Genomic DNA, 11,888 nt, shown 5'->3' with positions numbered 1-11,888 from the left:
ACAGTACTATTTATGTAAATTAGAAATACATGCATGTGAAATAATGATGTGTTAAGAATTTACACATATGAGAGGATACTGGATTAAAGGCATTAGAACAGGTGAAGTAGAAAAGAATAAATAAATAAAGCAAGGGGTTTTGGGTTGCCGATGGAGGATAAAGGCTCCCTGGTTGGAGGAGCATGATTATCTCATTCTGCATGTAAGGGCTAGGGATGGAGGTGGGGAATAGGAGATACTATAATTGAATTCATTGCTTTCATTTTGTAAAAAAGAAGGCATCAAAATGTCAGACCTTTTGTAAGTTTGCCAGTAAACTTTTTTACTTTAAGCTCTAATTAAAATGTATTCATTCAGCTTTTCTGTAAATAGGTAAAATCTAAAGAACAAATTGTAGATTCGTGTACGGTAATAATGAGTGATGCTGCGCAATGGTGAGTGTGCCCAGCTGTTGGAAAGATTCTTGGACAAAAGGAAACCTGGCACTTCTAGGTTTGTCTGTTTTTGCTTCACAGGAGTGGTCACCATCTCACAACTTGAAGAGCCTGAGAAAGAAACAGCTTGCTACTCGAGAGGCAATGGCCCGCCAGACTGTAGTCTCGGACACGGAGCTAAGTATTGTTGAGTCATCTGTGATCAGGTACAGTACGGTGTTTCCTGCCACTGTGATTTGTACTAGGAGTTTCATGTCTGAGAACCTGAAAGATGTCATCTAAAGATATCTGTGGTAGAAAGTTTGACTCTGCTTTATACCCAGCTTACTGAAAAGTTAGTTTATTATTGTACTGTATTGCTTAGTGTATGTAGTCAATAACGTATTCAGTATCATCCACCCATTAGCATCTATTAGTGAATGTAATTTTTCTCAGTGTCCTGGCCCGTAAACTTCATCTTCTGAAATTCAAACGAACATAGCATAGGCATACAAGCAGATCATATCATCACTTATGCACACCAAGGAAAATGTACTGGGAATTCTAAACTTGTGTGCTATCCCCATCCATATCAGTTTTACAAACGAAAAGCTTTGGAGGCATTGACGGGCAAGGCCTCTCTTCTGTTGAGGAGAGTTCGACAGCAGAAACAGCTAAGAGGTTTCTTTTCCTTAAGTTTAGATGATCGTTTTCCTCTGTGTAGGGTAAACTTTCTCTCATGGTATGACTCTTTGGGAGTGGTTTGTGTTTTCCCTTTATTAACTGGGCAAAAATTAGTTTCAGACTTTTTTTAATGGTTTTGGACCTCCTGTTAATTCGTCTGTACTTTGGGAGAGTTAATTAACTAAGGGTGTCACCTGAGGGAAAAGTAATATTTTTATCTATCCCAAAGCTTGTTGCAGGAGGCAGAAAGTAAATCTGAACTCAGTCAGAACATCTCTGCCCGGGAACATTTTGTATTTACTGATAATGACGGCCAAGTTTATCATCTCACTGTTGAAGGAAACTCAGTGAAGGACAGTGCTCGGATTCCACCAGATGTGAGTCTAACCCTTGATTAATCTTCATCAAGGGTTCTTATTAAAGATGGTGTTGGTTCCATGTCCAGTGAAGGCAGAGTTGAGTTGGAAAGCTTCTTCAGAAAAGCTTAATGTGAATAAACTTTACTATTTAAGGAGACATTATCATTGATTAAACTTGTTCCTTACTGCTAGAGGATAACATTATAACTATTTTGATTAAATATTTACTGTCTGCTGCTCATTTTTATTCTGATAATAATCAATAAGGAATTACTTCCATTTTACCTGTAATGAAACTGAGGGAGAATAAATAACTTTCCCCAGGCCACCCAGCTTAACTATGTGGCAGAGCAGTGTTTTAAACTCAGGTCTGTCTGACTTCAGTATCTGTCCTCTTTCCATTTCAGGCATTACCCTGAAGGATTTGACTTACACTCTAGTATTATTTTTGGATAATAGTAATCAGGTTGTAAGTGTAATGGTATTACTATTTACTAACTCATATAAATCCTTTCTATGGCATTGTGGAATTCTGTGACTAAAGTTTTGTAGTTAATAATTTGTGTCAGCATGCATTTCACAAGTTGTTTTTAATAGGTGGATTAAGAAAAAAAATTTTAAACTAATACAGACTACTATAATGGTTAAATGGAGGCATGAAGGGATTTTTAAAAATATACATATTTATTTAAAATTGCCATCTAAAAATGGAATGCCAACGCCAATATTTTATAGGTGGCTTGGGGTCTCACGAAGTTGCAGTCTAGATGTTGGCTGCTGCTGAAGTCATTTCAAGTTCAATGGGGTAGGACGATCTGTTTCCAAGACGGCTCACTCACATGCTGATTGCAAATTAATGCTGGCATTGGTGAGAGGTCTTAGTTCTTCCTCATGTGGACCTCTCTATGAGGCTGTTTGGGTGTCCTCGTGACATGACAGCTGGCTGCCCCCAGAGTGATCCAAGGGAAAGCAAGAAGGAAACTGCAGTGTCTTTTGTGACCTAGTTTCAGAAGCCAGTTTAAAGACAAAGTCTTAATTAAGCATTCTATTAGCATGGCCAGGAAAACAGAAATAAGATATTGGAGTGTTGCTTCATATTATACAGAATTTTATTTATTTGGTATGTTTTTTGTTATTGAATTTATTATAATATTGATTTTTTAATACAATTTTTCTTTTGTTTGTTGAATGCCACTAGAATATATGCAATGTTTGGTGTGTATGCCAGTCTATTAATGGTCAATTTGTCAAACCATTGGAGCTCTTCTATTTCTTACCATGGATACCATGTGAATTTTTATGTTGTTTAATAAATGCAAAAACAAAATTTATTTTAATAAATAGAGAAGTAATTGAGCAGTAATATTATTTAATAGCTAACATGTATTGACTGTGTGAGAGGCAGCGCTTTACGGCCTTTACCTTTATAAATTTATTAACACTATTAATAGCAACTCCTCAGGTTTCATGAACTTACCCTACTTTATGGATGATAAGTCCAAGACACAGAAAGTTTAAGTAAACATGCCCCAAATCATATGCCAGTTTAGGTGGTCAAGCTGGGATTCAAGCCCAGGCAGCCTGATTCCAGAGCCCAGGCTGCTAAGCTCTCCATGACGCTGCCTCTGGGCCTCCGTTAGAACTGCAGGTTCCTCTCTTTCTCCAAGTTAGATTTATTACAATCTAAATTTCTGTATTTATGTTTCTATATGTAACTTCTATGCAGAGCTTTCTGTACATTGAAATTGTACACAAAACAGCATCTCTTCATCTTCATTCCAGAAGTTTCCATAGGTATCTGTCAAGCTCTGGATCCTGTTTTCCAATAGAAAAATTACTGTACAATTCGTTATGAAATAGCTTTAAGTTTCCCTTGGAATGGATTTACTGCGGTCCCCAACCCCTGCCTGTGGTCCAGTACCAGTGGCCTGTTAGGAAATGGGCCACACATCACCACCTGAGCTCCGCACCATGCCCTCCCCATGACACCCGTCCCACTCCCAGTCCATGGAAAAATTGTCTTCCACGAAACCAATCCCTGGTGCCAAAAATGTTGGGGAGCACGGCTTTGCAGTGAGAGATAACTTAGAGTCAGTTCTCTGAAAAGGCTTTCTTATTTCTGTTTTTTTCTTCTTTTTTCTTTTTTATAAGGCACTTCTTCCGCAAAAGACACCCTTTCTCTATAAATCTACCTCATATAACAATGTCTATCGAATTGTAGTCTCCTGTTTCTTCATGGTTGGAACTGATATGCTTTGTAGCCCTTTTAGTGTCTGAAGTCAGCGTTTCAGGATTTGATGGCATTCTTACTAAAGCAAAACTCTTTATAATTAAGTTTTTTTAAAAGATCCTTATTTCATTATGGTCATTAAGTAAAAATATTTCTCTGTTATGACAGCTTATAAGTAGTGAAATTTATGTGTGTTTGTTGCTGTTTTCTAGGGAAGTATGGGTAGTATTACATGCATCGCTTGGAAAGGTGATACATTAGTACTTGGAGATATGGATGGAAATTTAAATTTTTGGGATTTGAAAGGCAGAGTATCCAGGTATGATCCAAGAATGAAATTTTGTTATTTAGTTAAAAAGAAAAAGATAACCTCTTGATATGGTTTCACTGGAGGCTTGTAACTTGGCAAGCAGAATTAGTAAACGTGGGTCTTTTATCACCTGACCTTGGGAGGAAGGGTCTTGAGCCAAGCTCTTGATTGTTCACAGGAGACCCTTATCTGCAGGTGGCCCATGCAGAAGTCCTGGGGCCTTATTCTAGCTGACATCAGAGGGCAGGTCCTTTCTGTCAGACGCGGCTCCCTGTCCCAGAAGGGAAAGTGGTTCTCCCATCGTCAGACCTGTCAGAAATGGAAATAGGAAAAGACATCAGACATAGTTTTTGGTGACTAGATATTACTCTACATTGTATTGGTGTTTTTGTTTTTGTTTGTCCTCAGAGGAATACCTACACACCGAAGTTGGGTGAAGAAGATCCGTTTTGCTCCTGGCAAAGGAAACCAAAAGTTAATAGCAATGTACAATGACGGCGCTGAAGTGTGGGATACTAAAGAGGTAGGCCCGGTGCCATGAGGATAAAATATAAATGAAGCTGGCTAGCCATAGTAACTGTGCTTTCCCCCTTCTTTCTGATTTAGAAATGAAAACTATATAATGGGTTTGTAAGGTTCTTATAACAAATTATTTTCTTTTTAGCATTTTTACTTTATAGTATTTCTGCTCTGGAGGTAACAGCTCAACAGATTTATTTATTTATTTTTTCATGTTATCACTGTCTTTGAGACCTTTAAAATGCGGTCTACATGTGGAAGATAGATTTTCAAAGGCTATTCAATTCTGAACTTGCACCGGGCCTTTGCCACAGGCAGTCTTCCTTAACCGTTTAATACATGGTGATAAATATCTTCCTTTTCTGTTTGAAAATGACAACCACATTCACTCTGGAAGGTTCAGATGGTGAGCAGTTTAAGAAGTGGAAGAAACGTGACCTTTCGAATATTGGACGTGGACTGGTGCACATCAGATAAAGTGATCTTGGCATCGGACGACGGGTGCATCAGGGTGCTGGAGATGTCTATGAAGTCGACGTGTTTTAGAATGGACGAACAAGAGCTAACTGGTATGGAATTTTCATGAAAGGGGGCTTTGAACCCCTGCCTTTTATTTTGTCACAAGTTGCTGTCTTCTAGGGAGAGAGCTACTTCTGCTTTCATTTCAGTCTTATTTCCTAAGAACCTGAGTTTAAGAAAATATAGTAACTTAAAGCTTGAGTGTTTTTACTGCTGAGATGCTGTACTCTTTTTAGCTATAGTTGTCAGTCATTCCCAACTCAGGTTTTCTATTAATAAGTACCATTTTTTGACCCCTTTCTTAGTGGTTTGTTAACAAGATAAAAGATATTTACATTCATAAAAATAGCTTACTCGGAATTTAGGAGAACTCTTCAGAGGAGTGATTAAGGCTGCTGGCTTTTTAATAATGAGCCTTGTGTCTTTTGCAACCATATATCATTGAAAAGTCACTTTGTAAAGTGTTCTCAGTATCATGAATTTTGATACCTGTCTATCACTTGTTAAATGGCCAGTCAGAGCAAAATTGGGTGATCACAGTATCTTGCCCTTTTTTGTACTGTTGTTTTGAGATTGCTTTTTACCAGAATAAAAAATATTTTAGTAAAATGACCCTATATGTGACTTTTATAAAAAGAATGGGAAAATTGTGAATGCATCCATCCATGAGTTTAAAAGACAGCTTTTGTCTGACAAAATGCAATGTTCATCCTCGGAAGATACTTTTGGAGGGAGACAATTATTCTCATCCCAGTTGGAGCAGAGCAGGACCTTGCTGCGTTGAGTATTCTCCCAGCATATTCCAGACTGATCTGTAGAAAATTTTATAAGAGACTCGTTTAGTCATTTACTGAGTCAGCTGTGGGAATTGTCTGTACCTTTGTAGATTCAGCGTTTGGCTCTTTTAGAGCCAGTAAGTTATGAAAACCTGCCCTTTCACTTTACGTTCATGCTTGAGCCACTGCCAAGTTGCTGGGAATGTTGGTGCGGCTACCTTGAACTGCCTGAGGCGTGCTTTGCTGTGTCCCTGCCCTGCCCTGCCCACTGTGTCTGGGTCCCCCCGCTTCTTACTGTGTAACTGTGCCTGCCATCGGGTGAAGCCAGAACTGGAGCGTGGCACTCGGTATCAGTCCCTGAGTCACTCGCCAACTCTGCAGAAGTATCAGGACCTCCTCCCCGGGAAGGGCAAGTACTGATACTCATTTTAAACCTCAAGTTATTATGGAAATTGAGGGAACTTCAAGGGTGATTATTTTGTTAATTTAGTTACTAGTTTAGGTAAAGGTGTGTGGAAATATAATCTAAATGTTTGAAAAGCTCTTCTTTCTCCTTTAATTTAAAATTTGAATCTAAAAATCTCCAAATCCAAGGTAGCTTGTTCTGAAGTTAAACTGACTACAGAAATGGAGTCCCTCATATTAACCCGAGTTTAATACCATACTTGAATATCTGGCCTGTAGCCAGATTTTAGATTGCATTTTTCATTTAAAGTTGTTTAAATATTAAAACAAATCATTCCTTTCAATCTCTAGTGGTATAGCCTCCGCCAGAAAGAGAAAAAAAATTAAAATAGTCATGGGGAAAGGTCAATAAAATCATGTATGCATTCCATGAATTGAAATTAAAACTCAGGACAACACTCAATAAATGTAAAGAATAAAAACTGATAGTGGTACAAATGTAGAGATAGGTAAAAGAGGTCTGTGTGTTTACCTCCAGGTGCATGGATGATTTGGTTTTGGAATAAAAAGCTTTATGTAATATATTTCTGTTTTGGGGAATTGGAAGTATTTGGGGAGCTTATTGATATGGGATAAAAATAAAATCATTTTAACTCATATGCATTAGTACATCAGCATTTTATATATTCTCTTCAGTTTTCCTTGATAACAAATAGAGAACATCCTAAAATATTAATTCAAATCTGTCCAATTTTTTAGGACAACTTAGGCAGGCCTCTTCTTCTTTCCCCTCCTCCCGATAAAGGGAGGGCAGTCAGACAAATTTAGAAGATTGGAATCATTGTTTTTGAGTTGTGAACCTTTCTTAGGTCTGCTGCCTCATTTATCAGGGACATAGAATGACATAAAAATAAATCTTAATAGTCTTCTAGCAGTATCTAAAAGGAATCCAAGAGTATGAGACTTGTTTAGTAGCATTCTGGTATGATGTGGTTTCCACACCCTTTAATAGTACTAGCATTGTGTCAGAGACTATTCAACCTAACTTCCTCCCCAACTTTAAGGGCCACTACTGCGCATAGTTTTCCTAAGTGAGCATATGCAGAAAGAAGCTTTCTAAAATCGAGTTCATGCACACCTTTGCACTTCATCTGCCTCAGCTTCCACAGTTATTTTCAGTAGTTTTCATATGGGGCATCTGGAAATGTGTCACAATGACCTGCGGGCATGAGGAAGTCCAGGGATGCTAAATAACATGGACTGGACCAGTCTGGCACAGTGAAGAATTGTCCTGCCCTGGATGCCAGGAGTGTTCTTTGTGTCCCTTCTCCCCGACCTCCCACCAGTGCAGGGTCCTCTTCTTCCCAGATTGCCAGCTCAGCTTGCTGTTTGCCCCTTCCAAGTGGTGGAGGAGTAATTTTTCTACTGCTTTCCTTATTGGCTCCTTGGTTCCTGATTTTCTGCATTAATGGCATAAAGGCAGCTAACAGCCTGGGTGTGTTTATGATTAACACCTCAGATAGCTATAGTCCAGATGGAGCAAAATGTATCTAAGAGAAGTACCAATGATGCTAGCTGCCTTTTCATTCTAATTCTGTAATTTCCAGAGGTGAGTGAGCTCTTGTAGGTGACTTTCTCCAGCTATGACATGATCCCGTTACTTTTTCATGGGCTGATCTTTGCCCTTCAGAGGAAAGACTTAAATTCATTTGAGGATGAGAAGTAGTAGAGATCACTTTCAGTTTCTTCATGCTTACTGGGATGCTATCAACAATATTTTGCTTTTGGAGAAATAGCACATATTTGTTTTTAAAAATAGGACATTTCCCTCAGTTGACTCAAACAGATTTGGTAAATGTTGTCTTGCTCACTTTACATAAACACTGTAGATGCTGCTTTCTGTGAGTATTCTCTTGTGTCTTTTCGTTTGTTCATTGATTAAGAAACGATCACATAGTGTGGAAACTTTTCTTCAACCATTCCAAGTTTAATGTGTATTGTTAATTTTTTTCCTGACGTTTACCATTTCCAAACATACTGTGACTTAATGCCAATAGCTATTACGTCTAAAAGAGAAAGGGGGCCAGGTGTGGTGGCTCACATTTGTAACCTCACCACTTTGGGAGGCCAAGGTGGGAAGATTGAGCCCAGGAGCTTAAGACCAGCCTGAGCAACATAGCAGACCCTGTCTCTACAAAAAATATGAAAATTAGCAGGGCGTGGTGATGAGCACTTATAGTCCTAGCTATGCTAGAGGCTGAGGCAGATGGATCGCTTCAGCCCAGGAGTTTAAGGTGCAGTGAGCTATGATGACACCACTGCACTCTAGCCCAGGTAACAGAGCAAGACTCTGTCTCCAAAAAAAAAAAAAAACCAAAAGGGGCTGACTTGCAAATTTGAGAATTATGTAGATTGTCATCTATTAGGGATGAGTAGAAAGAAAGTTAAGTAAGCTAGCCAGTTTCATCTTTTCCAGTGCTAAGTGCTGTGTGGTACTACAGGTAATTAAGTCTCATTCTTACCAGATACATTCCTTTCTTTAAAACCTGATGTAGAAGAAAGAATGACTAAATGGAATTAAAAGAAAGTTTCATAGCAAAAGAAACTATAAGCAAAGCCAAATATAAATGATAACCTGGGAGAGAGTATTTGTAAGTCATTAACAGACTATCTACGGGGGGAAAAAAGATATACAAATGACTCTTAAATATTTATTCATAATAAGAAAAATACAAATTAAAACTATACTAAGAAACCATTTCTCACCTATCAGATGAACAAAAATTCAAAAGCTTGAAAATATACTCTGTTGGCAAGGCTGTGAGGAAACAAGCACTCTCACATTGCTCATGGTGAAATCCTTAAGGAAGGGATTTGGCAATACCTAACATATCTGTATGCACATTTACCTTTGTACCTAGCAATCCTGCTACCAAGAATTTATCTTAAGATGTACATCCATACCTGTGATTAAAATGTACACAAAAATATTCATAGGAAATTTTGAAAACAGCCAACTCCTTATCCATAGGAGATGAGTTGAATAAATTTGGGAACATCAGCACAGTGAAATAATCTATGCAGCCATAAAACAGAGTGAGGAAAATAGCTCTATGAACTGAAATAGAGTGGTATCTAGGATATGTGTCAGTGAAAACTGCAAGTGTAAAAGAGTGTGTATAGTCTGCTTGTGTAGAAAGGGGTATTTTATATATACATGCACACACCCACACATACAATATGTTTGCTTATTTTAAAAAAGGGGGGAAAAAAGCAAAATAATCCAGAAACCAGTGAGAATAGTTGTAGGAGGAGATGGGAAGATGGAGAATATGGGGATAGGAGTGATGTTTCTCTGAATTCATCTGTATTATATAGTTTCAACTTTCGAACCATTTATATGTTTTACGTATTCAAAATATACAGTGAAACAAGGATGAAAGAAAAAGCAAACCCTAAAATTGAATGCAAGAGACAGTTGAACCTAACTGTATAACAAATTGGTAACATAACTGCATAAACACAGAAACAGTTCAAATAACTGAAACACAGAACCCTCACTGTACACCTTTAGTGGTTTATATTCTAAGCACCAAGGATTGCAAAGAAGTTTTGAACTTTACTTGAGTTGTTGACGGTGGCACTAGTAATTCTGAAGCTGTTTGTGCAGGTTATAGGCTGGGACAAATTAGTGACCAGATTGCAGTTTTTGGACACCAGGGTCCCTGCTGAGGGCAAAGGCAGATACAAATGTGGAGTGGGGGTCAGTAAGGAAGAACATTCCAGGGTTGGGTTTGAATTGGTAAAAATTCATGATTTTTTTTTTTTTTTTTTTTTTGAGACAGAGTCTCACTGTGTTGCCCGGGCTAGAGTGCCGTGGCGTCATCCTAGCTCACAGCAACCTCAAACTCCTGGGCTCAAGCAATCCTTCTGCCTCAGCCTCCCAAGTAGCTGGGACTACAGGCATGCACCACCATGCCTGGCTAATTTTTCTTTTCTATGTATTTTTAGTTGTCCAATTAATTTCTTTCTGTTTTTAGTAGAGACGGGGTCTCGCTCTTGCTCAGGCTGGTTTCGAACTCCTGAGCTCAAACAATCCGCCCGCCTCGGCCTCCCAGAGAGCTAGGATTACAGGTGTGAGCCACTGCACCCGGCCAATGACTTTTTAAAGATATATATTTCCTGGCTCTGCCCACTGAAAGGGCCTAGGAGCCATGTCACTCATTGGCAATGAGCACATGTAGCACCCAGATTTCAGTTTATAAATTCCATTTCCTGACTAAAAAAGCCAGGGCTCCTTGGAAAAATAGTTTATTATAGGACAGAGGCAGAAAAGGTGCAGGATGAGGCTGCAAGAGTCTTGTGGTACCAGAACTCAAGTAAGTAACTGGAAAACCAAGGAGGACCTGGCATAAGGGGACAAACTGGTTTTGAGAGGCTTCCCCTCCCAAATCTGGGACAGCCTGTGCCTCATAAAGAATAATGGTATTGCTGTAAGTGTTGAACACACGCAAAAATCTATCATTTCCTAGTAATAGTCAAAGAAAGAGAGAAAAAAGGGAGTGGGCAAGGAGTGTCCAGAAGAATGCCAGTTGAAAAATGCAGAAGGGCCGGGTGCGGTGGCTCACGCCTGTAATCCTAGCACTCTGGGTGGCCGAGCCCGGAGGATGGCTTGAGCTCAGGAGTTCAAGACCAGCCTGAGCAAGAGCGAGACCCTGTCTCTACTATAAATTAGCCAAAAACAGCTAAAAAATAGAAAAAATTAGCTGGACACAGTGGCGTGTGCCTGTAGTTCCAGCTACCTGGGAGGCTGAGGCAGGAGGATCGCTTGAGCCCAGGAGTTTGAGGTTGCTGTGAGCGAGGCTGATACCACAGCACTCTAGCCCAGGCAAGAGAGTGAGACTCTGTCTCAAAAAAAAAAAAAAAGAAAGAAAGAAAGAAAGAAAAACACAGAAAGAATGACAGAATTAGAGAATTGCCAGTTGGCAACTCTTGATGCAGTATTCGTTTCAAGCAAGGATCATTTATGGATGTAAATCACTTGATAAAAGGAAGTTTGAGAATAGTAAATTCAGTCTGACAGCATTTCCCCCACACATTACCAATTACACAGGGGGGAAAAGTGCCCTGACAAGAGAGAACTCTGATGAGCACCCCTTTAACTAGTGATCAGACTTAGTGTTTCCTGTAACCAGACAACTAACACATTCCTTCTAATGCAATGCACTGTAGTACACAACAGCCCTTGTGTGCAGTTTCTGCCAAAAATGTCTACCCTGAATCTGATCCTCAGAAAACAGACAACCCAGAAGGTCGGGCATTTTCCACAACAGCTGGCCAGGATTCTTCAAAAGTGGAAATGTAGTGTAAGACCAAAAACAAAGAAGTAGGAGGACTGCTCTCGATTAGAGGAAACTGAAGAGACATGACAATGCTATGCAGGAGCCTTGGCTGGACCCTAGATTTTTGAAAAGAATACAGCTGTCAGGATATTTGAGGAATAACAGAGCGCTGTTGAATATGGACTGCATTTGAAGTGATTTTATTGAATCAATATTAAAATTCTTGAGTGTGAAAAAAGGTAATATTAGAAACATTCCCAACCACTTTTGGACTTTTATATTGAAAAGTCCACATAAAATATTTTATGTATGATTTAATTTTTATTTAACT

At 39.0% G+C, this 11,888-nt stretch overlaps 1 protein-coding gene across 1 annotated transcript in view; it reads left to right on the top strand.

The window, feature by feature from the left end:
- Positions 1 to 11,888, top strand: part of WDR11 (WD repeat domain 11) — a 62,396-nt gene that overhangs the window by 34,823 nt on the left and 15,685 nt on the right. The window contains exons 14-18 of the mRNA XM_012642383.1: positions 516 to 640; positions 1,327 to 1,474; positions 3,899 to 4,005; positions 4,405 to 4,519; positions 4,913 to 5,084. Of these exons, the coding sequence (XP_012497837.1) occupies positions 516 to 640; positions 1,327 to 1,474; positions 3,899 to 4,005; positions 4,405 to 4,519; positions 4,913 to 5,084 (667 nt within the window). The remainder of the gene's footprint in view (positions 1 to 515; positions 641 to 1,326; positions 1,475 to 3,898; positions 4,006 to 4,404; positions 4,520 to 4,912; positions 5,085 to 11,888) is intronic.

Source organism: Propithecus coquereli, unplaced genomic scaffold (assembly GCF_000956105.1).
Source record: "Propithecus coquereli isolate 6110/MARCELLA unplaced genomic scaffold, Pcoq_1.0 Scaffold179, whole genome shotgun sequence".
Lineage (NCBI taxonomy): Eukaryota > Metazoa > Chordata > Mammalia > Primates > Indriidae > Propithecus > Propithecus coquereli.
This window is presented reverse-complemented; position numbering and strand designations above follow the sequence as displayed.